Raw genomic sequence first — 25,131 nt, forward strand, 5'->3', positions numbered from 1 at the left:
ACACCAAGGATAAAGCTCTGCAGAAGTCCAAAAGAAGCAGATCATAGAAATGTGTGGAATCTGAGAACATTAAGCTTAAGGCCATATGGATGCATTCCAAATAAGAGTTTTTCAGCTGCACAGAAGTAGCACATAACCTTTAAGGAAGCAAAGAGGATCTGTTTGGCAAGTCTCAGAGTTAATTAAATAAAGATTGTAGGTATTTTATGAAAGCTACAAAGAATTTTATGTTTCTAGTATAATACAGGAAACAAACAATAGTTAGAAATAACCACCGTTCTACTACAGAATTTTGCCAGATTAATTCACTTCAACACTTCTCCTGCTAAATCTAAAATACTTTAAAGTAAAAAAAGTAGATAAGAAATCTTAGATTTACAAGATTTACAAAGTTGTGTCAATAGCTCATTCAATTCACATAACCTTCATCCTTTTCTTTACTCAGACTGTAAAGCTCTTGTACAATGGAGATTCATGTCCCATATCTCAGAAACTGAGTCCTTAACAATATGGTAAAGTATAATTAATAGTGGCATATTCTGATTCCATGCAAATATTGTTATTTTACAATACCTCATGGTATGCCATACTCAAACTTACTTGTCTCAGATCCATGAGATCTGCTATTTCATCTTCGTACTCAGAACCGTCTTCACTATAATGTTCCAGAATAAAGTCCTAAAAAAAAGGTTAAAATGGAATATCTAAACCCATTTATTTTTCTGCAGTTACAAACAGTACAAAATAGATTCAATTGTGATTTGCATGGTGTTTACTCCCTTACAGTCAATAGTACAGTAACATATAGCAATAAGACTACAAAAAGACAATAGAACTAATAATTTGATATCTGAGGCAAGAAATTTCAGTCTGATGTAAAGGAACCGAACACCTATTACATCAGCTCCATTGGGGTTTAAAACAACAACAACACTTAGTGGTTTTGAAAGGGACAAATGAACCCCGTTAGTCAAAATAACAAGGGAATCAAGTGACCATAAAAACTTGTTAACAGAAACTGCCAAATTCTTGTCAATTATATTAGGGCAATTCCACTTAAATTAACAAATCTGCAATGGCATAAAGCAGTGCCATAATCTGACCTTGGACATTAACCTACAGAAGTAAAAGCAGAGACAAATGCTACAGTGATATAAGATGTTTTACCATGAGATAAAATCTACATTGCACAATACACAGTAGTCCAAAAAATACAGAAGTTGGCTCAAATAGCCAGCAAAGTGTATTAGCCAACAAACAAGCAGTGTTATGCTGCAACACTGCTTCCCAGCTGAGCTAGCCTGGTTACTGCAAGTTGGAGAATCACTGTGTTACCCTGAGTAAAACCCTCATTACTACTTCCTTTCACGCTTAGACTAGTAATCAATAATCTCATTTGAACCAAAAACTTTGGAAGGAATGTTTATTCTGTTTGGTTTTACTCTTCTGTCTCCAAAGTGGGATTTCTTATAACATCTTCTGACTCCTTGTCCCAGTTAGATATGAGCAACAACCCAAATAATTGGTGGTAAATTTTTAAAACATTGTGTTCTCAGTTTTAGGGCAAATAAAAATTACTTTGTACATAAATTACTTCTGCTTCTTTAAACAAATGAAATTTACCTTAAGAGGGAGTGTAAAGTCTACTTCTTTAGTTTCCTTCAGGCCAAGAGGTACCAGGGGAATACTGAAAGTCTCTCTATGGAAAAAGCAAAGAGATTCAGAAATACTTGGGTTTTGTTTTTCTGTTGATAATTACTTTTGTTTCATTTGATGACAGGAAGTTTGTATGCTGATGGTGTTCAAGTAAAAGGCACATAGTTTATAACAGTTCCTTCCTGCCCAAGAAAGTCTGTTTAATGGCCTGTGACTCCTCAAGAAGAGAGTGAAGAGAGCTACTTGCATATGTCCTTTTTTTTTTTCTTCAGTTGAGGCTATTTTTCCTTTAAGTAAAAAAAAAAAAAAAAAAAAAGAGACTCTTCAAAAGCTGGCTTACTGCAATTTAGCTCAAACTTCACACACCTGCACAAGTTATATGGACAGAAAACAGCTCCATAGCTGCTAGGAGATCTGCCATGATAAGAGCTATGGTAATTATCAACAGGTAGCAGGTTTTTTACATGCTACCAATGGTTTACCATGTGGAAGTGATGTGTGTCTAACATAGGAAAAAGCAGGGCCAAAGTATACCAGCTTTAACAGTGAAAGGTCTAAGAGGAAGAAGTCTGAGAACTACTTAGGTTCTAGACAATGCTAGGTGTTAACCTCTAAAACATCACAGGGCAGTAAGGATGAGAACTGTGACTTAAAAAAAAAATAATCAGATCCTCAAGGGAATACGCATCTGTATCACAGACTTAAACCCGGATCATGTTAGTAAAAAACACTAGCTAATAAAGACTATTAGGAAGTAAAGAGCACCATTTATCCCTCAAAAGCTACATATATTGCTCTTCCACTAAGCATATTACCCAATTATAGAAAAGATCAGAATAGCTTCCAGATACATCGTTTGTCGAGTAGGTATAATGGATCAGTATTGGACAATTATAAGGTTTATCCAACTTTTTTTTTTTTTTCTGAAAACAACTGATTGACTGTCTAATCATTGTTTAGAGTGTTCCATCACCAAATACAAAATCCCACAGGTGTGATTCATTTATGGTCTTATGAGCAAAGCCAGCAAAATCACTTTATTAATGGTGAAAATTCCATCCCAGGAAGGTAGGAGTAGGAACACAGCTTCCTCAGCAGAGAAAGAGTCAGTCCTTAAACTGGTTGGCATGATCCAGAAAGTGGCTCTGCTAGCTTGAGAAGGACCTCCAGGATACAACACCAAAACACCACTGCAGGTGATGCCAATGATTTGATTTCTGATGAGGCTATTAGAAGAAACCACAACACTTTTACAACAAATTATATCAAGACTTTTTCCCCAAAAGGAAGTGAGACATACAAAGGAAATCCTAACTTACTGATTTAATGAAATCTAGTACCACCCATATTCCCTGTAGACAACAGCATTTGTCATTCAAAGGAACTGAATTTCTGTTTTTTAAGTTTCTAAGGTACCACACCCATGGAGCCAACATCATGGAGACACTGAATAGTTAAGGGAGGTGATCCTGGATTTCCAGAACTGAGTAGAAATAGCATCATGCTTCCCAATCCAGCTGAGCTGTTTGCAAAGTACTGGAAAGGCCAACCCTTCAGACAGCTGTAACACAATACAGTATAACCCAGAAATGTGAGCGTGACCTCACGTTGATGACTATATGCACAATAGATTCAGAGAGCAACTATTAATAACTATTTGGTATTAAAGGCTAGAGAGCAGTTACAGAGAGAATAAATTATTTTAGCTGATGGAACATAAAAAACATTTAGAACTTAGAATGAACAGCATCAGAAAGGTAGAACACCATTCAAAACATTGGGAGAATCAGGAAAGAATGAAAAACATACTACTGTCCAGCCACAAGGCTTCTACCTGCCTTGGGGCCTGCCCTACTGCTCACCCTTCATTGAGAAACCAAGTATTTCAAATATTCTTTAGCTAGAAGAAGGAATAGTACTTCTGGAGTCTTGCTCTCATTTCCACAGCCATACCTTTCACACTGCTCTCTATGCTCACATGCATCTATGAAGACTGCTAAAATCTTAAACAGAAACCATTTTTGCATCAAATAGTTGTCAAATTTTGCCATGGGGGTGGAGGGCAGAAGCTTTAGCACAAGTTTCTTTTAGAGAAAAATGAAACACAGATATTTTACATCAGGCCAGCATTCAGTTCAAAGATATGCCACTGGAAAGGTGCTTAGTCCTTCTACATTAAGAATTCCTTGTAGTCCACCTGGAAGTTAACACCTAACTGAGAATAGTACTAAGAGGGACCCAAAATTATACCTCCCTCATATGAAGGGCTTCAATTTGGTCCTGAGCTGCTAATGTTAATCAAATAGTAAATGTTTAGTTTTAAGAGCAACAAGACATCTAACTGATACAGAAATCGTTGCAGTATTCAGGCAATGAAGAATCTTCAACTTTGAAGTTTTATCTTGGAGAAATCATCACAATTTGAAGTTTAGTGTGCTCTTTAAAGGTGGAAAAATATCTTGGAAAAATTCCAACTTCATCTACTAAAAACTCCTGTTTTAGCCAGCTGATTTATGGATTTCTATTACTGAAGTGCACACCCTAAAGATTACTTCAAGTCTGCTTTAAACTCCAAATCAGTGTTGTGCTTCTATTCTTCAGCTAAAGAGAGGACTGTTGTATGCACTGCATTTGAGAACAGATATTGTATCACTAAGTTTGCTCACTCCAGAACACACTGAACCAATTAGCCATTCTAGCACTGGAAATTCTACTAGGTGTCATGTGTCTCCCCATACAGCCCCAAGAGCTTTCAATTCTCGCAATACTCTCCTCCACACAGGAACTCCGTATCTAAGGATTAGTGGTACATACCTTGCCCAAGTGAAAGACAAATACGCAGACTAACCCTTAGTCAACAAATCTACCATCAAATATGTTCTCTTCCTATCAAGCTCTCTGTTTTTTCATGTAGTTATTGTCCAGCATTCACATTCACCTAGAAACAATTTTGTTTCCAAGCGTAAACAGACAAATGTTAGTAACTGGGTAACTTAGATTTATACTTACTCTGTATTTTGATAAACTTCTACTGAGATATTAAGTCCTTCCAATTCCTCCTTTAAGATCTGCAGGTCTGAGTTTACGAAACTCAGTTCCAGTAGTACCTGCTCTCGTACTTTGTTGTTGTTGGTTGCTCTGCAGAAAGAAAGAGACATAATTTTTTTTATTGCTGAGGAAAAGGTTTTGTACATAAGCTTGGTTGACCCGCTTCCTGGCATTCTCAGCATTTTTAAGATTTTTTTTTTTATCTCCTTAAGAGATGATACATGACTTCATGTTTCAGAATTTATTAGGTTTTTCTGTCAAGAGAGTGCCTGGGATGGTTTCCAGATAACAGCATGCAGACCCATAGAAGGTTTGCTATGTGCTAAATTTTTTGTGTGATTAAGGGTCAGGCTTATTTTCAGATACATTAATCCACAAAACTAAAGCATCTTAAACAGAATCACTAGCCTATTTTCAGGTTTTGTGATCTTTTCCTAAAAGAAGATATGAGGGTGGAGGTGGAGGAGTCAGGAGACGTTTTTTCAAGAGACTTCCCCGCTTTGTAAATTGAATAATGATCTGTTGAGACTTCTGATATTAAGAGTAAGAGAAAACAACTTTTCCATAAAACTGCTACTACAGAATGTTTTACAATCAAATATACAGGTAGAAAGATATTTCTTTTTAACACAATTTTCTTCCCTTTTCTTTTTGGTCAGATGCAAATAGGATTTTTTTGTTTGCTTAATTTCTTTGCCATTTATATATTTACATGACCACATTTTGAACGGCTAGTACAGTGAATGTCCATATCTAACCTCACAGAGAGATGCTCTGGGATTTCTTATTTGTGTATTTCAGGATACTGTATCACTATTTCTAACCTGATTCTCTGTACAGTATTACTGTTTTCAAGAGACTTAAACTGTTTATCTATAACCACAGGTATAAGATAAAAGGTCTTGATTCATACCCAGGCCTAAGATATTGTACCCCCATATTAAGAGTCCAAATCATTAGAGGATAACAAACTTATTTTAAGTTTGCAGCATTTTGCATTTATCTTTACCTTAAAATAAATTCACCTTCAAAATACTTATGAACAACCCTCTCATACATCTAGGCTCTACTTGGAACAATCCTCCAGTTTTATGGAGCACCTTGGTGAAGAACTAGTTATTCCAAGGCTCAAATTCTAAGCTTGTACTTCATATTGTAAATGTGTGTTATCCGTGAATTTTCCATATTGTACTCTTGAATACCCAAGATTGCTTAAATTAAGCAATGTTAACATCTGTTGCCTGAATAAACCAAACAACACAAATATTGGGTGGAGTGGATCTTCCTTGATAAAGGCAGCACTACACAGATAACTGGGTGAGCTTTGATGCTAGCAGCAATTCAGTTAGGATGTTATTAAGGCTCCATGTTTGGTCTAGCTTACTGTCCTCCACAGAAGGGATTCTAATATCTTCTTCAGAGACCTCAATGCTCCATCCAGATGAACTTCTCCAATATGGCTATATTGCTCTCAACATCCATGCCAATTTGATTACCTTTTCATGGTTTTGCTCTGTAGATATACTTTGTAATAACAAACAACAAAAGACAGCAACAGGGGCAAAGTGATATCCTTGAGATCCACATAACTCTCCTCTAAGTTCAGACTTCCAGAACAAAAGACAACAAAAAGGAGAGGGCAACTTTCAGAAGTTCTAAAACCAAAAGTCTTTACACAGATCATTTGTTTCAAACCTAGCGTTTACTTTCAGCCAAAAGTAAAGAAACCCGCATTTCCAGTTTTTTCTCACATCCTATTAGAGGAGGCTCCTTGTGAACAGCTATTGGTTTGCTTCTTTTAGAACCTGATGAAATGCAAATAGAATCTGAAAACACAAAGCTCATTTATTTATGTTTTCCTCTAGGATCCTGTAAATATGTTTAGCAATGTGAACTATCTAGTGGCCAGGTTACTTTAAAATTGCTTCTTTCAGAGAACTAGCAAGTTTTAATAGTCTAACAAGTGTAAATTCATTTTAGATTTTTAATAACTTAGAAATAAGTTTGATCTTCTACTCTTCAAATAGGCTTAGTTCCCACTCTCGTCAATAGCAACTTCAGTATTTCAGCAGTTAATATTGGTATCAGGAGTCAAATTTTAGGACATCTTCAGGTTGAAGGTTAGAGTAACTAGTGTTCACATTAGATATTACTCATCTCTTTGGCCTTTCCAAAATATTTCTGTGTTGGCACACAGAAACATCTGCTGAATGAACAACGTTCCATTTTGAAAGCCAATATAAGAAGTTTGCTATGCATACAAAAAGTAGCAAAACACCCTAAGTCTTACTCCTCAAGTCAATTACCAGAAAACAAAGCAAAATTAAGTCAGGCACAGAGGCTAAAACTACGTGAGCTTCGAACCTATCACCTCTCTTGTCAAAAGTGGAGATAGAAGCAGGTCACAGGCAAAGGGCAACCTATCAATAGCAGGTATAAGAGAAGTGAATTTATCCCAGCATTTTTCATTCTCTAAGGGAATTGTATTGACTAGATTTTTGTTCTTAAGAGTTCCATTGTTGTTCCAGTTGCAGAGAAACAGACATGATAGGAGACTATTGTGGATGAGTATTGGGGAAATTTTCAGTTATGTGTAACAGAGAGGTGGATTGTTGGAAAGCCACAGGGCTGTTTGGTAAGCAGTTAATCAGGGGATCTAATAGACTCAAGACAGGGTCAACGCAAGGCTATTCCTGTGGGAACAGCCACATAAGAAACTGTCTTTAAAAAAATTTGGTGGACAAAACATAATACGTAAAGGTCAAAGTCTCTTCCAGTTTACCTCAAATTGTAGGAGAACTTGGTGGCAACTGTAGCCCAGCTCCAATTAGATTTACGCTACCCTGCTACTCCTATATCACTACTACATGGAATCAATAAGGCAACTGTTGGTCCTTTCCACTGTGGAGCACAGATCTAAAAGGATCTTGGAAAAAGCAACAGCATAGTGACAATACCTTTATTTAAGGTGTAAAAAGGATTCATTACAATATTCAGCAAGGTTCACTTGCCATTATCATCACAAGCAAGAAAGCTGATCAAACAGAGCAACACAAGATAGTCTAACATTCAGCTCACTTGCTACAACATAGCAGCTTTGGAAGTGCACTTTATAGCAGGCAGTGACTATAGAGCTACAGCACTAAAAAAACTTCAGGGAGATTCACAAAGCATCCAGCAGTAATTATGCAGCATGTTAGAGGAGTGGTTAGGCACACTAGGAAAAAGCAATAGCTAAGAGGCTTTTAAATAATCAAAAAAAGAATAATTTTGTTGCTCTGGCAAGAGAACTAGGAAGTCATAACACATACCTTAAAAGATTTTCAGCACCAGCTCTCATTCTTACTGCTCTTAAGATCTGTTGGTTTAGGACAGCTCTTTGATTTTGCAGTTTGCTTCGACCAGTCTCAGCAAGAGGATTACACCCCTAGAATTAAGGAAACAAGGTTTTTTTGTTGCTGTTATAAGAGACTGAAAAGGAAGTAACACTGAATTTGAATGAACTTTAAGGGGCATGGATTCTGCATGAATACAAAATAACTACATTTAAATCAATGATGAATGACTGACAGTGGTTTTTTCCTCAAATTTGGTCATCAAAAACAGAAGAGACACCACGACCGATTTGACATTAAAATCCAGGCAGAAAGTATTTGTTCTAAAGTTTACGTACATGTGTGAGACAGTCTGTTTTCCCCTACAAATCTTTTGAAGCCATTTTCCAATGACAACCAGATTTGACAGTGTTAAGTTTCTACAGGTTTCATAAAAAACAGCATCTGGCAAGGTAGTAACTCTTATCAAAGCTTCTGCTTAGCCTTTGCAAAATATCGGAGTTCTGTACTGGAATATATACAGCCTTGAAATACAACTTTATCAAAACCAGGCTTCGGTGGCACCACTGTTCACAGTTTTAAGAGTCTTTCTAAGGATGTCTACTCTTGTTCCTTCTGGTACTCAGACAATCAGTACAGTTCCTCCTACCTCTTGTTCCCCAGGTTCCTTTCTTTCCATCCCAAACTTATTTTTTGGCACAATACTTATCTGCACTGCTCTTCTTCACACCCAGGAAATACTCTTGGATCTTTTAAGTCTACCCTGACCTAACCCAACAGCACCTTTGCATACTGCAACAGAAATGTGAAATATGAATAAGCTTTACAAGTTATTTCACAGTGCCAGATGCAATGATTTATCCATCCATTAGTTTTTCCTGTTACCTGTTGGCCAAACAAAAATTATGTATTGATAGTTCAGTATCAGCTAAGATGGGAAATGGAATAATATGAGATGGGATAAGATAAAATGGGATATGGAATATAGAGCTTGACAGGGTAAGATAATGATTATACCTTCAGATACTCATCAATTCAAGCCCTTAAAAAGTAAAGCAAGAAATCCAGAATTCACAATTCCTGTGTAATTGGATACCGTACAAAAGCACAAGACTCAAACTACTGCAACCTGTGTTTGAGGAGAACTGAGCCACTGTATTCTGGTAAGCTATACCTAATGAATATGACTGCATGTTTTTCTTTGTTTTTTAAGGGAAACACAAGGTTAACACCCTTTTTTAATAGGTTAGAAGTTTCACTTCCACTTTATTATTTGCCCCTGCCCCCCCCTTTTTTAAAGTATCAAGTGTCTTTGAATATTAATACTCATTTATAGCCAACCAGCACATCCCTGCCATCTTAACTACTGATTTTGAAGCGAATAAGACCACTTTGTTTTAAGGCTAGCCCTTAATTAAACCGTGTCCTTTTGAGTGGCCTTGTCAGGCATCATTACAAAGCTTATCAGGGTCCTGCTGGATGGTGCATTACGCAAGAAAGAGGCTCAGATCTGTCTGGTACAAGTCTTCCCTCAAGTACTCCAGCCACTAAATTATGTGCTATTTTTTACCTCTCCCTCTTAGTTTTAAATACAAAAATTTGGTTTTGATATAACAGCATTTAAAAATCTCTCCACAAGCTCTAATTATGAGTGGTCAGGCAGTGACATACCAGCACAACAAAAGCAAGTATTTAAATAGAACATCAAGTTCTAGTCACCTGTTTGAATTTCAGTTCTTATCTGGGTTGGCAAGTGAAAGAAAATTCACTTGACAATAGAGAAACAAGCTGATCAATTCAGTTTACACTAGTTCAGATGAGAAATCACATAGCCTAATATTGTTAATTTTAAATCTCTAGTTGAAAAGTTTATTATGAACAGGTAGAATGACAAGAAACTTGTGCAAACATCTTCAGAAGCACCATTTGCCAGATAACTTGAAAAAAAACCCATGCTGCATTAAATTATCTTATTGCAGAAATGTTTCTGCATTGAAATACCAATTACAGCAGAAGCCCAAAACTTGGGTGTGGAGTATATACTCTCTTCATGAGAAAGCACTGGCAGCAAGCACGATACACAGAAAATTAACTGCTTACTGGAGAGGACACGCACAGGTAGCAAACTAATTCATTCATCTCAGATTAAAAGTAGTCCTTTAACTACCAAATACCTTGTGCTTCTTTACACGTGTTTATACAGAGACATAAGCAAGACACACTTAAAGGTACAACATGGTCTTGTAACCACAAGTTGCCTTCTGCTCTTAGCCTGTTTCTTTTTGTGGGCTGCCACTGTTTTTCCTACTTTGCTTTTTTCTTCATTGTGTTATATAATCTTTCTCTATTACGGGTATTCAGTCTTTTTCCATTTTTCATTTGAACCTTGCCAATTATTTCCTCTTGTTTTTCACATTCAGTTTGAATACTTGATTCTAATCTTGGGCCTGTCATTTCTATATCCCTGTATAGGTCCTGTGATGCTTTCTTCCTACTTCTTTCTCAACAACTTAGTCCAAACATCCTTCCTAAATGCATCCTTGCCCTACCCTTGTCTTCATTTTCTCTGTAAAGCTGCAGCTTCTTTCCAGAACTCTCTCCCCTTCCTGTGTGCCAAACAAGTTTCATGACATCATTCAAATACTTCTTTACAGCTCTATTTCTGGGAAATTTTTCAGGAAGATCAACTGCCTGATTCTCAAGTCCATGAAGCTCTGTAGAAGTGGTATATTTATTTCAGTGCACCTTTAATCAAGCTCCAGCCCAGAAATCAAACAAGCTCCCATTGAACAATTAGTGCAAAACTGCAGTGATCTTAAACTGTGCAAAGAAAAAGTGGCAGAGATGTTTCCTTGCATTTCAGGACCAGCCACTAAACTCTGTATGAAGCTTTAATGCAAAAACAGCTCTGGGGCCTAAGAGGGCAAGGCACAGAGGACTGACGTATCTGTATCGCCTCCAGTGTGCCTGGAAGCACTGCACTTTTGTCTCCTTCATGAAAGGCTTCTCATGGAGAGAGGAGTCTGTTTGCAGGATCACCTGCTGCAAGCACATACCTCCCATTTACTTCTTAAGGCCTGTAAGGAACTCCTTTTGGAAAACACTCCTTTTATTTTACCTTTATGAAAACACTCCTTTTTACAATTCCTGCACAGAGGACAGGGACACTCTGCCAGTTTGTGTTCATTTGCAGGCTTAAACTCTTATCTTGTAATCAAGCTGCCAGAAAAGTCATGGGTAGGAGTCCGCATAGAAGACAGTGAAAATAACCAATATCTGCAAAAAACATGGGAAATACACAATCTGGGGAAGATTTCCCTGTGTATAAAGCACAAGTTTTGTGTACTAAGAAGTTATTTAGCAGACAGGTCCAAGAAAGTGTTTAATCTTGTTTTCCTCCATATAGAAGATTCCTTTCCCAGACAGCATTTGCACTTGGTTCACATTTGGACAATCCCAAGAATGTTAATGTTTAGTTCATTACAGTACCTGGCAGCCAAACTTCCCAGCGGTTTCCACACCTACTGTTTCATTTCTTATCAACAGGATGCTAGATGCTTCGTTTAATTACTGTTTATTTCTTTGCCAAGCCAAGACAACTTGGAAGAGTGAACTGGATTTTACCCTGGCTTATACACTAGTGGTAAAATTATTAATTAAATAGCAACAAAAGAATGGTTATTACTAAGGAACTTGCAAAAATGACCAAGAATGGAGTATGATTTAAGCTTTCACTGCATGCATGGGGACGGACACACACACACACACACACAACGACACAGACATGACACAAATAGATTGAGTAACTTTGCTGTGAAGAAAATCCAAATAGTAAATTCAGCTGTCAGTTTTGGAGCCTTTTTCCTCTCAGAGCATAGCTGCACTTCTTAAATAAGTGCTTAAAGTGGTTAAATATTATTATCCTGAACCAATAAAAGCTTGTTAAAACCTAAAGTTCAATCAGCTGGTTACTTTATTTCTTCCTGCTTGGTTGAATAGCATTGTTGAGCTGCACAATCAGGAAGCTGGCATGTTTTTAATGTATCAGTATCAGAGGCAAGACCTGCACAAGTTACAGATTCTTGCTATATGTTATTTGTGTACCTATTCAGGTAACAGACACTGACGTTAGACAAATAAACGTGCACCTGATGAAGGCTGGCCTGTGCAGGAGCTGCATGTGTGCTAGCAACCCTCTGACTCAGTAATGGGGTGTGCTGACAGGTTCCAAGGGGATTCCTGCTGCTCATCTCTTGTGATAGCTAATGCCTGAGTTTAGCTGGCAGGATATCCCCTGGCTTTTATTTTTAAGTTTATAAACATTATCCCACACACACTTATTTGACAGTCAGTTGTATTATGAATACCTGTGGGATCTCGGTGTGACACTGCCTCTGTCAGACCAGGCTCAGCCAGCTCAACAGCAGGAGCTCAAGCAGGGCTAGAAAATGGCTGACTGACTGTTCAGGACTCAACGTGGGATTTTAGGAGAGATTTTATTCTACATATCACATGGGCAGAGAAGGTAAGTAGGCAAACCTGTAGTCGTGTTAACTATGGATGGATAGTATCTTGCCTCTGTACAAGGCACCAGTGCTTGCTGAAGGAGCCTTAAAATTTCCTACTCTAAGCGGTATAGGCAGTATCTTTCGGTTTTTCTAAGTTTAGGCTCTAGGCCTTGAGAAACTACTTACCACAGAAGGAAGATAGCTAGCAAAAGTATGGGCCCCAAATGAAGAAGCAGTTTTATTTAATTAGGATGCCAGACAGTTCTTTCTTCAGGACAGAAGTATTTTTTAATATCAGAAATCCAGTTGTGATGGACACAGAAATCACGACTGTTTGCCAGACAATGAGTAATCACAGAAAACATATTAAATTAACATAAATATGATTTATGAAGTAGTGGTTTGAACTTTTAAGGTGAGCCATACACTGTCTGAAGGTGACACAGAGTTGAAACTGGGTGTGGTGTGCCTTCTTACTTAAAATAAAACATTCCTTTCCAGCCAGTGCAACCTGTACTGCTCGTTAAGCCCAGCAGTGTACACAAATGGCCATATCCTCCAGATATTTAAACATGTGTGTAATTTAACTTATGCATGTAACTTCTTTGGCTGTAATAGCAGTTGTAGTAAACAGCATGATTCACAGCAGTATTTCTAGAACTGATCCTAAGTCTTGCTAAATTATTATGTTTATTTCCTTACCTTCTTCCATTACTATAATTAAAGTTTCTCTTTGCATGTTTCTACTAGTTCAGTTTTGAAATTTTAGCTATATACTGTAAGTATTTCAATAGTAGAAGTTTTATCTGACTTTGAAAAAAAAAAAAAAGAGGAAGACCTGGTCTCTCAGAACCTGGTCTACTTGTGCCATTAACAAGTATTTTACAGTTCTAAGTGCCTGGCCCCAAAAATTAATAAAAAGTTTTAGAACTAATCATTGTATTAAATCCCAAATATGTATTTCCTATACAATACTGCATCTTGCCACACCACTCACTAAGCAAAATGAAAATTAATATTTCATCAGAGATGTTGTCTCTTGACTAACCAAGTTTCAGATGATTCTTAGTTTCACATGAAGGCCCACTTTCAGTTTTAGGTTTTATTAATTTGTATATAATGAGTGGATGGCATGACAGGGGTATGATTCACAGCAACATTGTTTCTGTCCTGTCAGACCAGTGGAAAGAGAACAAATAGGCAAATAAATATTCCTGTGTCAATGCTAATGTTGATGGTTGCCTGGCTACTAATGATTAAAAAGAACCACAGGTAAACCCCAGTGGAAGCACAGGTGTAGCAAGTTGGTAAACTGATACATTAACCACAGTTGGGGGGGAAGCCCTGCAAAAGAAACTCCAAAACTTGAGAGAGTTAATTAGGGAAGTGTTGATTCACAAGCTGGTTACCATACCTATCATCATTTTCAGCCTGGTGCTTCATTTAAGGAACTGCTTGGTTTCTGGTTTTAGCCTTTTACCCTGACAGGGAGGACTAATATATACTGTCTTCCTTTCTGAATCACCAGCTTGGGCTATATGATAAGTATCTAGCCTCACAGACAGAACCAAAGCTTTAAGAAAGGGAAGATGAGCATCTTCATTAAAACTGATCAGACTCTAAAGATTCATTAAGCTAGCTGTCCTACTGCTCTGCCTCTATGTAGCACAATGCACTGCTATACAAAACCACCAGATTGAAAATGGGATGTTTAGTGCTGTACCAGCAGGTGTGCTCTAAGAACTACAGGAAGGGTAACCTTGGAAAATAAACTATGGCTTTTTCTTATCATTTATTGCAACTTTCTGACCAATTAGGGAATTTGAGAAGTTACAGTCTGCATAAGGTGTTACAAAGCAGTAAACCAAATGGGAAAGATAAAGTAGAAAGAACTTGCCAGGTTCCTTGCCCCGCTCCCACCCACCCAAACAAACAAAAAACCAGGGCAGGCATAGCCCTACTAACAGATTATCATGGAAGTATTGGATCCTGTGACTGGATGAGTATTACTTTACAGATAACCTGAGTTCTGTATATTGACCTGTTTTGGGGATATTTACTTTGCAAAAACTTACTGGTTAAGTGGGGTGGTGTGCTGTAATGAGAAAAAGAGAAAATAGGGGAGAACAGCTTGAAAAAGAAAGCTGTTTCTCCCACAAGAGTTCAAAAGTAACTAAAAACACAGGAAGAGGTCCAAGAGGCCGAGCAATTCACAGAACCACAACAGGGTTAAAGAATAAATTCCCCAGAGATGAGAGAAGCATCTCACATAAGCAAAGCAGCACAGGAGGACAGATTGCTGAAAAAAAATCTTCCTGTTTAAATGCCTTGCTCTACTTTTAAAACAAATTGTTCTTTGCTCTTATCATTAGTTTTGTCATTATTTTCTGCTGACCACAGACTCTTTCATAGGAAGAAAGACTGGGAGCAGGATTTGGATGGATGTGCCGGCTATGCATGGCTGATTCACAGGTTGCTGCCAGTAATACTGAAAGAATGTGAAACTCCCGTAAAGAGGTCAAGGCATGAGGTCCAAGAGTACTCACACCACCCAGAAGTACAGGTACAGTTTGCCTTAGCAACGTACCATAGAATATACTGAACTAAGCTATCCGCATGTGACAGTCGAGATAAACAAAACAGTAGCAGAACCAGTTTCCTGGTGTATTATCTTCCCAGAAAGTAAAAAGTTGTAGACAGAAGATCCATCTTCTTTTTGATGGAAAGTGAGGTGCTTTTTACACTTTGCCATATCCTGTTCAGGACACAAGCAAGGATTTTGTTGTTGTTCACTTTGTTTTAAAAACTAAAATCCTTCTCACAAGTAGTCAAATTGTTAAAGAAGACTGGTTTGGAGGGGAGATATAAGGGGAAGGGAATAGGGTCAAGAGTGACAGAGTTGCATATACATGGTGTGACCACACAAGTAATTTCCTTAAAACTAGATATTAAAAAAAAACCAAACACCCTTAACAAAATGCATTTGAGCTAGCCCAAAGCATCTTATAGGTTTAAGGAAAATTTAATTTTGCCTATAGAGATATGACAGGCCTTTGCCTTGGGGAAAAAGGAGATAACACACAGAGATGGGGTAAGGGAAGCAGGAAAAGGTCCCTACAGAGCAGCTCTGACATCACTGGAAGGGAATGGAGAGAGGGAGTCTGAGGAATGGTGCAAGTGGACCACAGTAGCTGCCACTCATCACATCCACAACTCACCAGGCAGTGTCACAGCAAGCCTGACTTCTGCCACACTAGAAAGCTAAAGCAGGAAACAGGGCTGTGCAGCTGTTGCCCCATTTCTGGTCATGGCCCTTTACATAGAGCCAGTCATAGTTCTACAGGGCCTCCTCCCTACAGGAAAAAAAAGAAAATCACTAAACAAGAATTAAGTAAATAAGTTGGTTTACATATTGCATCTTGGGGATACTGATGGTTGTTTTCTGGTATGCTGTATTTAAGACTTCAAAAAGCATAATACACAAAAGGGCACTATACGAACTTTGAGCATGCTTCCCACAGTAATCCGTTCATCAAAAGAAAATATCAAGAGTCTAAAACAAATGGACATTGTATGAACTGCTCATTTTTTCTCAATTATAAAATTTCATTGTGCACAATATTCTTGCAAAGTATGGAAGGCACTCTCATTGTGTAAATAGTGCTTGGAAGCCCTTTTGTGATCAGGACTGATACAAAGCAAGAGTTTTCACCTTGCTCCACAGCTTACAGAATAAATGTCTTTTGATCTAAAACCACGAGGATTAGCCTTGGAAATTGATGTGAATCCGCACCAACAAGACTGGTAAACCAACCCTCAAATCCTTCCAGGAGAACAAAAAGTAGTGTGATTGTAAAAGAGAAGGGAAAGCAATACAAAGGAATTTGGGGCGGGGGGGTGGGGTGGAGACCCATGGACACACACGAACAGCTCAGTCACTAGTTTCAGTAACATGATATCACCTAGCACACCATTCAGATTAACACGTAGGACCTAAACATGCTATGTGCAATGCGTCTCCTCGGGTTCACAGCTTGTATCTGTTCCAGATTCCAGAAGAGGTTTGGGTTTTTCGTTGGTTTGGGCTTTTTTCCCTCCTCTCTTCTCATAGAATTACTGAGTCAGAATGAAAGCTCTGATCTTTGAGACCATTCAACTAATGTATAACAAGGAATACTGGTTTCCTGCTTACATCTCACTTTTAGGGACAGAAGGCTTTGAGCATCTAGCCTGATCTGAAGTTGACAACTATTAAAGACACTCATGAGCTAGTGAACCTATCAAAGGTCTGAGTGAACAGAGGGAAGAATGTTCCACTGCAACACTGGCTCACCCAGATTTAATATCAGATTCATATCTATTTTCTACTGCTTTAAGATAGAAGAATTGCAAAAGTGGGAAAGATGCTCATGATTAGGTATAAAATTGATCTTACAGTATTTTCATATACAAGAAAAACTTCATTCCTGTTTGGGATATGGGGTTTACACTGATCTAATATTGTTTCAGTGAACTTAACCCTAACATACAACAATTTAATTGAAAATAAATTCAGTCCTTTAGCAAGTCCAAGTGCAGAAAATATACTCCTTTTATGACTTACGCAGCAGAACTTGGCTATTAAACTTCAGTTAATCCCCATCAGTAAAAACAAACAGGTGGAAGAGTTGATTTATCTAATTTAGCGATCCTGACAAGTTCATGAAAAGTCAACTTTTTACTGACATGCCTCAAGGCAGCCTACAAGCATCCCACACAATAGAACACATAGCTGTGAAAATGCTAAATAATTACAACTCTGCCACACTTCGTGATTTCCTGCTATGGACTACTAAGAAAGAAGTTATTACTCACCAAATATTATAGTAGGATTACTCAGTGAAGAAACCAGACAAGATTTGGTCGAAGTTTTGTTTCAGTCTGTCTGGTTATTTATACAGCAGTACCGATTCCTTGCAGCATGGTTGGCACAGGTAAAACTTTGCCCTTTTCAGCTGCAAACAATTCCTCTGCTAAAGGGCAGTATTGTTGCTTAAGCTCCTGGAGGCTTATGAATTTGGTGACTACTGGGGGCAAAAAAACCAAACAGCCAGGGCAACAGAGCAAGAGTATGTGCCTCCCTACCACGTAATCCAGGTGGTGGCTGAAGTGCATTGTACGGATATTTTTTGTGCAGAGGTGAGCAGCAACAACCTGATGTGTGACGGGCTTTTATTTCCTCCATAGAATAAACAGTTTGTGATGTCGGATCCAGAATCTAAACCGTGTACCTACACCCCTATTTATAGCCCATCACCAAAAAGTTACAGGCGCGGGAAACTTAAAAACAGCCAGGAAGGGCTGAATCAAAGCACCCCGAGAACGGCACTTACTGCCCTTCACCTCCGGTGAAGTTCACCGAAGCCCACAGGGCTGCATTACAGGCGGCACTTAACTCTAATTACTGTTGTGCAGAACAGAACTCGGGTGCAGGTTGTGGCAAAAGCCGCCCACTCAGTCTGAAAAGTAATTAGGGCAGATGTTCATTAAAGACTTCCTAACAAGTCTGTTAACTTCACTATCTTACACCAGTACGCTTTCTTACAGGTACACAAGGCAATTTACTGGAGAGCGAGCGAGAGGAGGCAGCGAGGAGCGAACAGGAAAGCGCGCGGGGTGGGGGAGGAAAAAAAAAAAAAAGATATTTCACTTATTTCGCAGAGGTATGAGCGCTCCTGTCCTGCGAGGCGGAGCCTGGCCCGGGGACAGCCGAGAGTCGCGCCGGTGGCGGTCCGGCCTCGGTCGCCCGGGACCCCGCGGAGCGCCGCGCCCGCGCAACGCGAACCGCGCAACGCAGCCGTGGCCCGGCCCGGCAGAGGCGCTCGGCCGGAGCCCGGGTCCCCACCTCGCCCCCCTTCCCTCCCCGGGGGCAGCTCCCCGCGCCGCGGGACCGAGCTCTCGACGCTCCACCTGGAGAAAGCGGCCGGGGGACCCCCAAAAAGCCCAGGTGCGGGGGGGGGGACACGCAACCCCCCACCCCTCCCACCTTCCGAAAGTAGCCGTCCTCCGCCGTCTCCGCCGCCTGGCAGCCGCGGGGCGGCAGGGCGTCCATCATCTCCAGGCGAACCAGCCGTCCCGCCGCCGCCGCTGTGCTGCCGTGGGGAGCCGCGACCCTGAGGGAAATGTCGGCGCTGCCCCACGGCGCCGCCCGGCTCCACCTCCGGCCGTGGCGGGGAGGAGCCGCCCCGCCCGGCCCCGCCCGGCCCCGCCGCCCCTCCACGCCCCGGCCGGTCCTCGCAGCCACCCCCCGGCCGCTGCCCGAGGGACCCCGCGGCCCGGCAGCCCCCGGCATGGCGGGGCGGCTCCGCCCGCTCCTCCGGTTGCGCTCCGCTGCGCTGCAGCGTGGCGGGGCCTGGCCGGCCGCCCCGCGGGGACCGCTCGCCTCTTGCCGCCTTCGCCCGCCGCCGAGCCTGGCCACAGCCCGCGGCACCGCGGGGCCGCCGCCAGCTTTCCCCGGGCCCGCTGCCCGCCTCCGGGGAGCAGGGTCCCGCGGGTGGCCGCCGCTCAGCGCGGGCTCCTTCCTCCGGAGGGCGCCCCCAGACCCGGTGAAAGGCAGGGCTGGCCCCGGCTCCGGGAAACGGCTGTGGGATCGACCTCAGCGTGGCAAAAATCTGCACCGTTCGCACCGAAAACCTCCTCTCTTCGAAATATTCCATGTGTAACCGTTTTTGCAGATGTTACTGGACGCTCGTGTAAGGGAATTGCTAATACTGGTTCCTGTGACTAGCTAGGTCTAACCTACGGACTTGTGTGGGCATTTAGCATTTTAAGATGCAATACAGCAAAATACTTAATATTACCAAACTTGTCTTCCCCATCTCCCTTCTGTTTTTTTCATCTTTCTTAGAACTACGGCGGTTTTGTGTCAGGGAAAAATCTGCAGCAACAACGTTTCTTTATCAAAGGAAAAATATCTTTGGAATTACACCCTTAACTGAAACTCTTTGAAAACACCGGTGTCTCCAGAGAGTTATGCAAAGCAGTCCAGTTAAACTGTGTGTTTACTGCCTGTTTTTAAGGAAGAAGACGAGTCAGCAACTCAGAAATTGAGATCTTGAAGTCAGCTGAATTTTGCTCTTTCTCATTTTGTTTACTCTCACCCCAGCACTTTTTTTCAATAATTCTAAAGATACTGGATTAATGTATCCATTTCAATGTTAAATAGAAATGGGTAACAGTGGGAAAGTAGTTTAACTTGCTCCAATTTCTATTTAGAAGTTGTAAAAAATGTTTTTATTTTTTTTTATGGTGTTAGTGTACTTACCTGCCAAATTAAAAAGGATTTTAAAATTTAAATCTTGCAAAATCTGTGTGAAAACCCAATGCAATACACATACACTAGTTTAAGTTAATATAAATGAGAGAAAAATTAGAAATTTGCCAGCATAGGCCATGCTGATACAATCTGGCAATTACAACAGTATTAACATGACCATCTCAGGAGTGTGCACTTCTTCACTGGATTTATTGAAAACTGATCTCACTGAAAGGCTACAGCTGTTACTCCAGATAAAGTCCTGAGAGTTTGTAGCCAGACCAAAGAGTCAGACGGGTAACAACAGGACGAATAACTATTATCATGGTTATGTGTAAAACACACACACATTTGCAGAAGTTTCTGCACAGTACGATACCAAAGATAACTTCTAACATATCCTGCTGACAAAATGCAGCCTTTCTTCATTGCTGGTGGATACTCTGAATAAAACAAAGTCAGCAGTGCTACACACTTCTACATCAAATTCAGGGGAGTTCAAGATAGCTCTTACAGGCTTCCTCCCCCATCTTTAGTGTCCTGGGTATATCACCCAACACTCTCACAACTGCCAGATTAGACTGTGCCTTCCCCTCTCTTCATCATGACTGCATTAGGACTGATATCGTAGTTCTTAAGTAAGTCACTGTAAGTTTTATATGCATATGGTGAATATGCTTTTTTGCAAAAGGCACATGTTGATTTTATGGTCTCAGTAGCTAGGGCTGAGCTGTCTAATGACTGGGTAGGAGTGTTCTCTGACCCTGGAATGTTAATTGCAGTTTAGAGCATTCCAAAACCTGGTTTACCCTCGAAATACCATGTCCCTGTTCTTCTCACCAGTTGGTTAAACATCCTGACTCCAGTAGCTTTTTGGCTCCTATTAGAATCCTAAATAGAGGTGGGTTCATACCACAGACTTTCTCAGTTTCACACGATTATGTTAATCAGAGGGTTTGGTTTACTGTATTGTAAAGACTGAGTAATAATAGGCTAAGAATCTGGAACACAGGCACTTAGAAAAAGGGGCGTATAGATTCAGATGTTTGGTTGATATTTAATATTAGAAGAGAGTAAATTCAGTGATCTATTGCACTAGAAATGGCACTACCTCTGAGAAAGCATCAAATGCTTAAGAATTTGCATCCAAAGAAGGTCAGTATGTTGTGCCTAAAGTACTGAAATTGAAGCAATTAATCTTATCTCTGCATCAAATCTCTTTGTTTTACAGAACTTGGTGCTATCTGGCTTTGTGCATATTCAGAGATAAACCAGGCAGGTGATCCAAACAATGACCATGCTGAAAACAGGCACAGAATAGCAGAGCTTGAGTCGTCCCAGATTGTGTCCCACAACAGTAAAGGTAAGAGGGACGGGAATTTGGACAGCCTTACCACAGACACATGATCGTATGCGACATATATGTACATGTGCACATTATGTGCCATATATCTGTCATGTTTGTATCACTCCACTTGCTCAGTCAATCCCCCTCTCCCATCTTGACAAATATGTGAATATATGAAATTCCATCTTTAGTCTTCTCTTTGGCCACTAGGAAGTGGTCTCAGTTTGGGAAATTCATTTCCTGTTGGGATGTCTGTTACATATTGAAGATAGGAATTTGCTTTGACTTAGTAAGGACAGGTGCTGCTCTCTGGAAAGAAAATGTTTCTTTTTTGTGATTTTACAGACCTTGCAGCTACAGAATGGTAACAGGTGCCTCAAAGACAGCTTTTGTCTCAGACACAGGGGCTTATCAGCAAAAGCACATAAGAATGATACTGTGTGAAGGGAGAAGTATGCCTGAACCCCTGCTGTTTCTCAAGGTAGATTCTTGAATTCTGAACCTGACACATGGTTACTTATTTCTCCCCCTATTGTTGGTGGCTTTGAATATTAAACTGTTCTGAGCGGAAAGACAGTAAGATTTTGTCAGTAAGCTGGACAGCCTGTAGCTTTGCAGTCGATGAATTCAACTGTAGCGAATTAGTCGACTTAATATCCTCCTTTATTTCTGAAGATTGCAGTTCTTAATGTGCAAATGTCTAGCTACCGTAGGGAAGTTTTAGGCGAGGAGAGAGGAAAAGGGATTTTAGGTGGATTTTTTTTTTTTCCCCACTCTCAACTCTTTTGAAATACCTACTTGGGAGAAAAAAAAAAAAAAGAAAAGAGATTGAGAATGGCAAAAGCAGGGCATGGGGGCACAGTAGCAATAGTGATGTGAATCTGCTTTGAGACTATTGTAAGTTTACAAGATGTAGGACATTTTCACGTTAGAAAAGTTTGAGAGTAAAGAGTGGGAAGGTGTTCTCATAAACAAAAGAAGCTCTTTTGCGTTTTATGACAAATGAATTGAAAAGTCACCAGACAGGAACTGCAAGTAAGAAGTGCCAGTAGAAGGTTTCCTTACCAAGAAATCTACTGAGTGATGTGATAACAAAATAGTATAAAAATGGTAAATAAACTCAGTGTAAGGGCTTTGGATGGCCATGATATGTTTGGCTATAGGTGCAGTATTTCACTACCGCTTCTTCAGGTCAACAGTGTGGGGCAGCTTCATCTTCACTGAAAAAAAATGCCATTTACTATTGACAAGCTAATAATGCTTTGCCCATTCTACTGTGAGATCATCTTGGAAACGAGATGTTGCAGTTCCACTTCTAATTAAGAATGTAAGCCCAAACATGGGCAAAATCATCACCACTCTTCTCAGATAAGCCTTTGCCTTTAGCTGAGATCCATAGATAAAAATCTGCGTACTTAAGGACAATATTCATTATCTCTTTTGTTGTTGCTGTTGTTGTTTATTTTAAAAAATTAAATTTAGCACTTTGTAAAAGCTAAAACAATGCCTCAGGGTCTGTACTTCATGTGTCTGTTTTGTCAACTGGTACAGTAGCCATGTGTTGACAGGAAGAGTATTAGGGGGAATATTCCCATTGAACGCAAGGCAGAGGTGAAGTCAAACTGTTTGCCTCTTTTTGCTGTGTTTCAAAAAAAAAAAAAAAAGTGTATTTAATACTGGTTTTTCATACTTACTGTACTTACGTATTCCTTTTTTCTTTAACATGCTTTTAACACCCCTGTATATGAATCAGATGTTTGATTCCTTCTTTTATATATCGATTATGCCACTTTTAGTCTGAAGTTCCAGTGACTCACATAACTTAAAACTAATCAACAAGAAGTTATCTGAAGAACTGGTTTTAAATTATATAACAAAAGATGTAGGAAGAGACTTTTATGGACGACTTTCTTGATGCACTAATTCAAACAGATGTTGAAAATGTGTTGGAAAACTAAACCTGAAGTCCATCTATGGCTTAAGGGTGCAATTTCAGCCTTATACGTACTATTTGAGATTTCATTGAATTTTTTTTTTTTCACCAGCCAAATAACAGTACAAATTTAATTTAAATGTAAGCTATCCAGACCTAGTAATATTTTAGTTTCATTGCAATTATCAAAAGACACTGGAATTACTGTCTTGTTTAACAGGTACAAATAGCAATTGTCACCTGGTTTAACAGTTGTAAACAGGAGATAAAGTTCACCATGGAGAAGGAAATACCATTGGGATGCAAAGGTAATTCTAGTCTGATAAAAGCCTTCAAGGGAATAAAACCTTCAATATTTGATTACAACTCTTTGAACATAACAGACAAGACACTCAAAAGATTTTCTGTTAACACTGTGTAAAAAAGGTTTATTTAAGCCTGTGTGTTGAATCAAAGTCACATAGAATTGACTACTGAGGAACAATTATTTCCTAAACAAAGAGAAACAGCAACTGTGCTAACAACTCATTTTGCCACTGTATGTTCTAGCTAGCAGCTTACTAATTAGTAATCATGAGAAAAGATAATGCGTGTAGATAAATGTCTGTGGCTTCTACTATATTGTTTTAAAGTGAATTAGAAACCTAAATTAAACAGAGTACTTCCTATTTGCATGGAACTGTGTAAATATTTCCTATGGAAACCACATGAAACTCTGGTAGTTTCACTTTGAAAGAAACCAGTTCTGTGTATACAAGCAATCACAAAAACTGGATTAGAGAATATGCCCCTAAACGTGCAGAAGTCTTATCTGTTAAAGGCAGGAATCTCTCAACTTGTGTTGTGATTTATTTTCAAGGATTTCAAGAAATTGGATACTTGCTTACAAGTTGTGGATTGATAGAACCTATTTTCAGCACAAAATGAAGGGGTTCTGTTTTGAGTTTGTGGTGGTTTGGGGGTTGTTTTAAAAATTTCTAATATATTGTGCTGTGGTGAATCTGAGTATTGAGGTAAAATGTGAGCTTGAGAAATCAAATGAATCAAAATCGACATATGAGTTTCTCAAGGAAAATACTGTGGAGAGCCACAATATTAAAATCTGAATTTTCAACACTTGGGACTTACTGGTGAATACTTACCGGTCTTACGTGGTCTTTGTATAAAATATATTCGGTAAAAGTTTCTCTCGTGATACAAAACTCCCAAAAGAGGTGCAGAGATACCTGAAAGTGAAGAGGAATAAAGCTCTTTTAGTCAAGGTTTGAATGCAGAGATTTGTGCACCTTCTTTTTTTAATAGCTCCTAAATCAACGTGGTTAACTAAATTTTGCCACGTATCTGCTAAAGTCTGTAATTCAATTGGATCCACACCTCCCTGGCCATATTGATTCAGGGTGGAGTTCGCTTTACACCTTGATTTAGATAAAATCTGTTTTACAGAAATTTTGCTACCCTTTTTCTAACCCATACGCTGAGGCCTTTGGCGAGCGGGCCTGATCCGATGCCCTGGATGTTTCGAGGTGGCTGATTGCATGGCCGTGGCTTATCGAGTGTTTGACGTTTTCTAGCGTTATTAAAGACACTAAACAGCACTTCGGACCGTGGTTTAGGAGCAGCACGCGGTAGCATTTTGCACGAGTTCAGAGAGTTCTCTGGGCCCAAAGGGCTGGCCGGAGTCACTGGAAATCCGGCCTTTGGGACCTCTTAAGTCGAGGCCGGTGGCGCTGGAGGGACCCCGGGCAGGCTCTCCGGTCCCCGCCGGGCCGGCCCCCCGTCACCGCAGCAACCCACAGGGAACATCCTCCGGGAGGGGCCCCTGCATCCCGGCGTCCGCGGGGAGGACCGGGACGGGCGGCGGCGCGGAAGCTCCGCTCCGGCCAGGGGCGGGGGCCGGGGCTGGGACCGTGTCTAGGGGCAGGAGCAGGGGCCGGGGCCGGGGCCGGGGCCGCCCGGCCCAGCGCAGGCGGCTGCGCTCCGCCTCCCTCTTGTGGCGCAGGCTTGTCCCG

The 25,131-nt window shown here is 40.2% G+C and overlaps 1 protein-coding gene across 1 annotated transcript in view; it reads right to left on the bottom strand.

The window, feature by feature from the left end:
• Positions 1 to 18,725, bottom strand: part of RHPN2 (rhophilin Rho GTPase binding protein 2) — a 29,120-nt gene extending 10,395 nt beyond the window's left edge. Inside the window, exons 1-5 of the mRNA XM_074912979.1 lie at positions 18,573 to 18,725; positions 8,016 to 8,131; positions 4,666 to 4,794; positions 1,624 to 1,699; positions 601 to 678 (exon numbers count right to left, since the gene is read on the bottom strand). Of these exons, the coding sequence (XP_074769080.1) occupies positions 601 to 678; positions 1,624 to 1,699; positions 4,666 to 4,794; positions 8,016 to 8,131; positions 18,573 to 18,641 (468 nt within the window). The 5' untranslated portion in view covers positions 18,642 to 18,725. The remainder of the gene's footprint in view (positions 1 to 600; positions 679 to 1,623; positions 1,700 to 4,665; positions 4,795 to 8,015; positions 8,132 to 18,572) is intronic.
• Between the last annotated feature and the right edge of the window lie 6,406 nt (positions 18,726 to 25,131).

The sequence above is a fragment of the Athene noctua genome, chromosome 9 (assembly GCF_965140245.1).
Source record: "Athene noctua chromosome 9, bAthNoc1.hap1.1, whole genome shotgun sequence".
Taxonomy (NCBI): domain Eukaryota; kingdom Metazoa; phylum Chordata; class Aves; order Strigiformes; family Strigidae; genus Athene; species Athene noctua.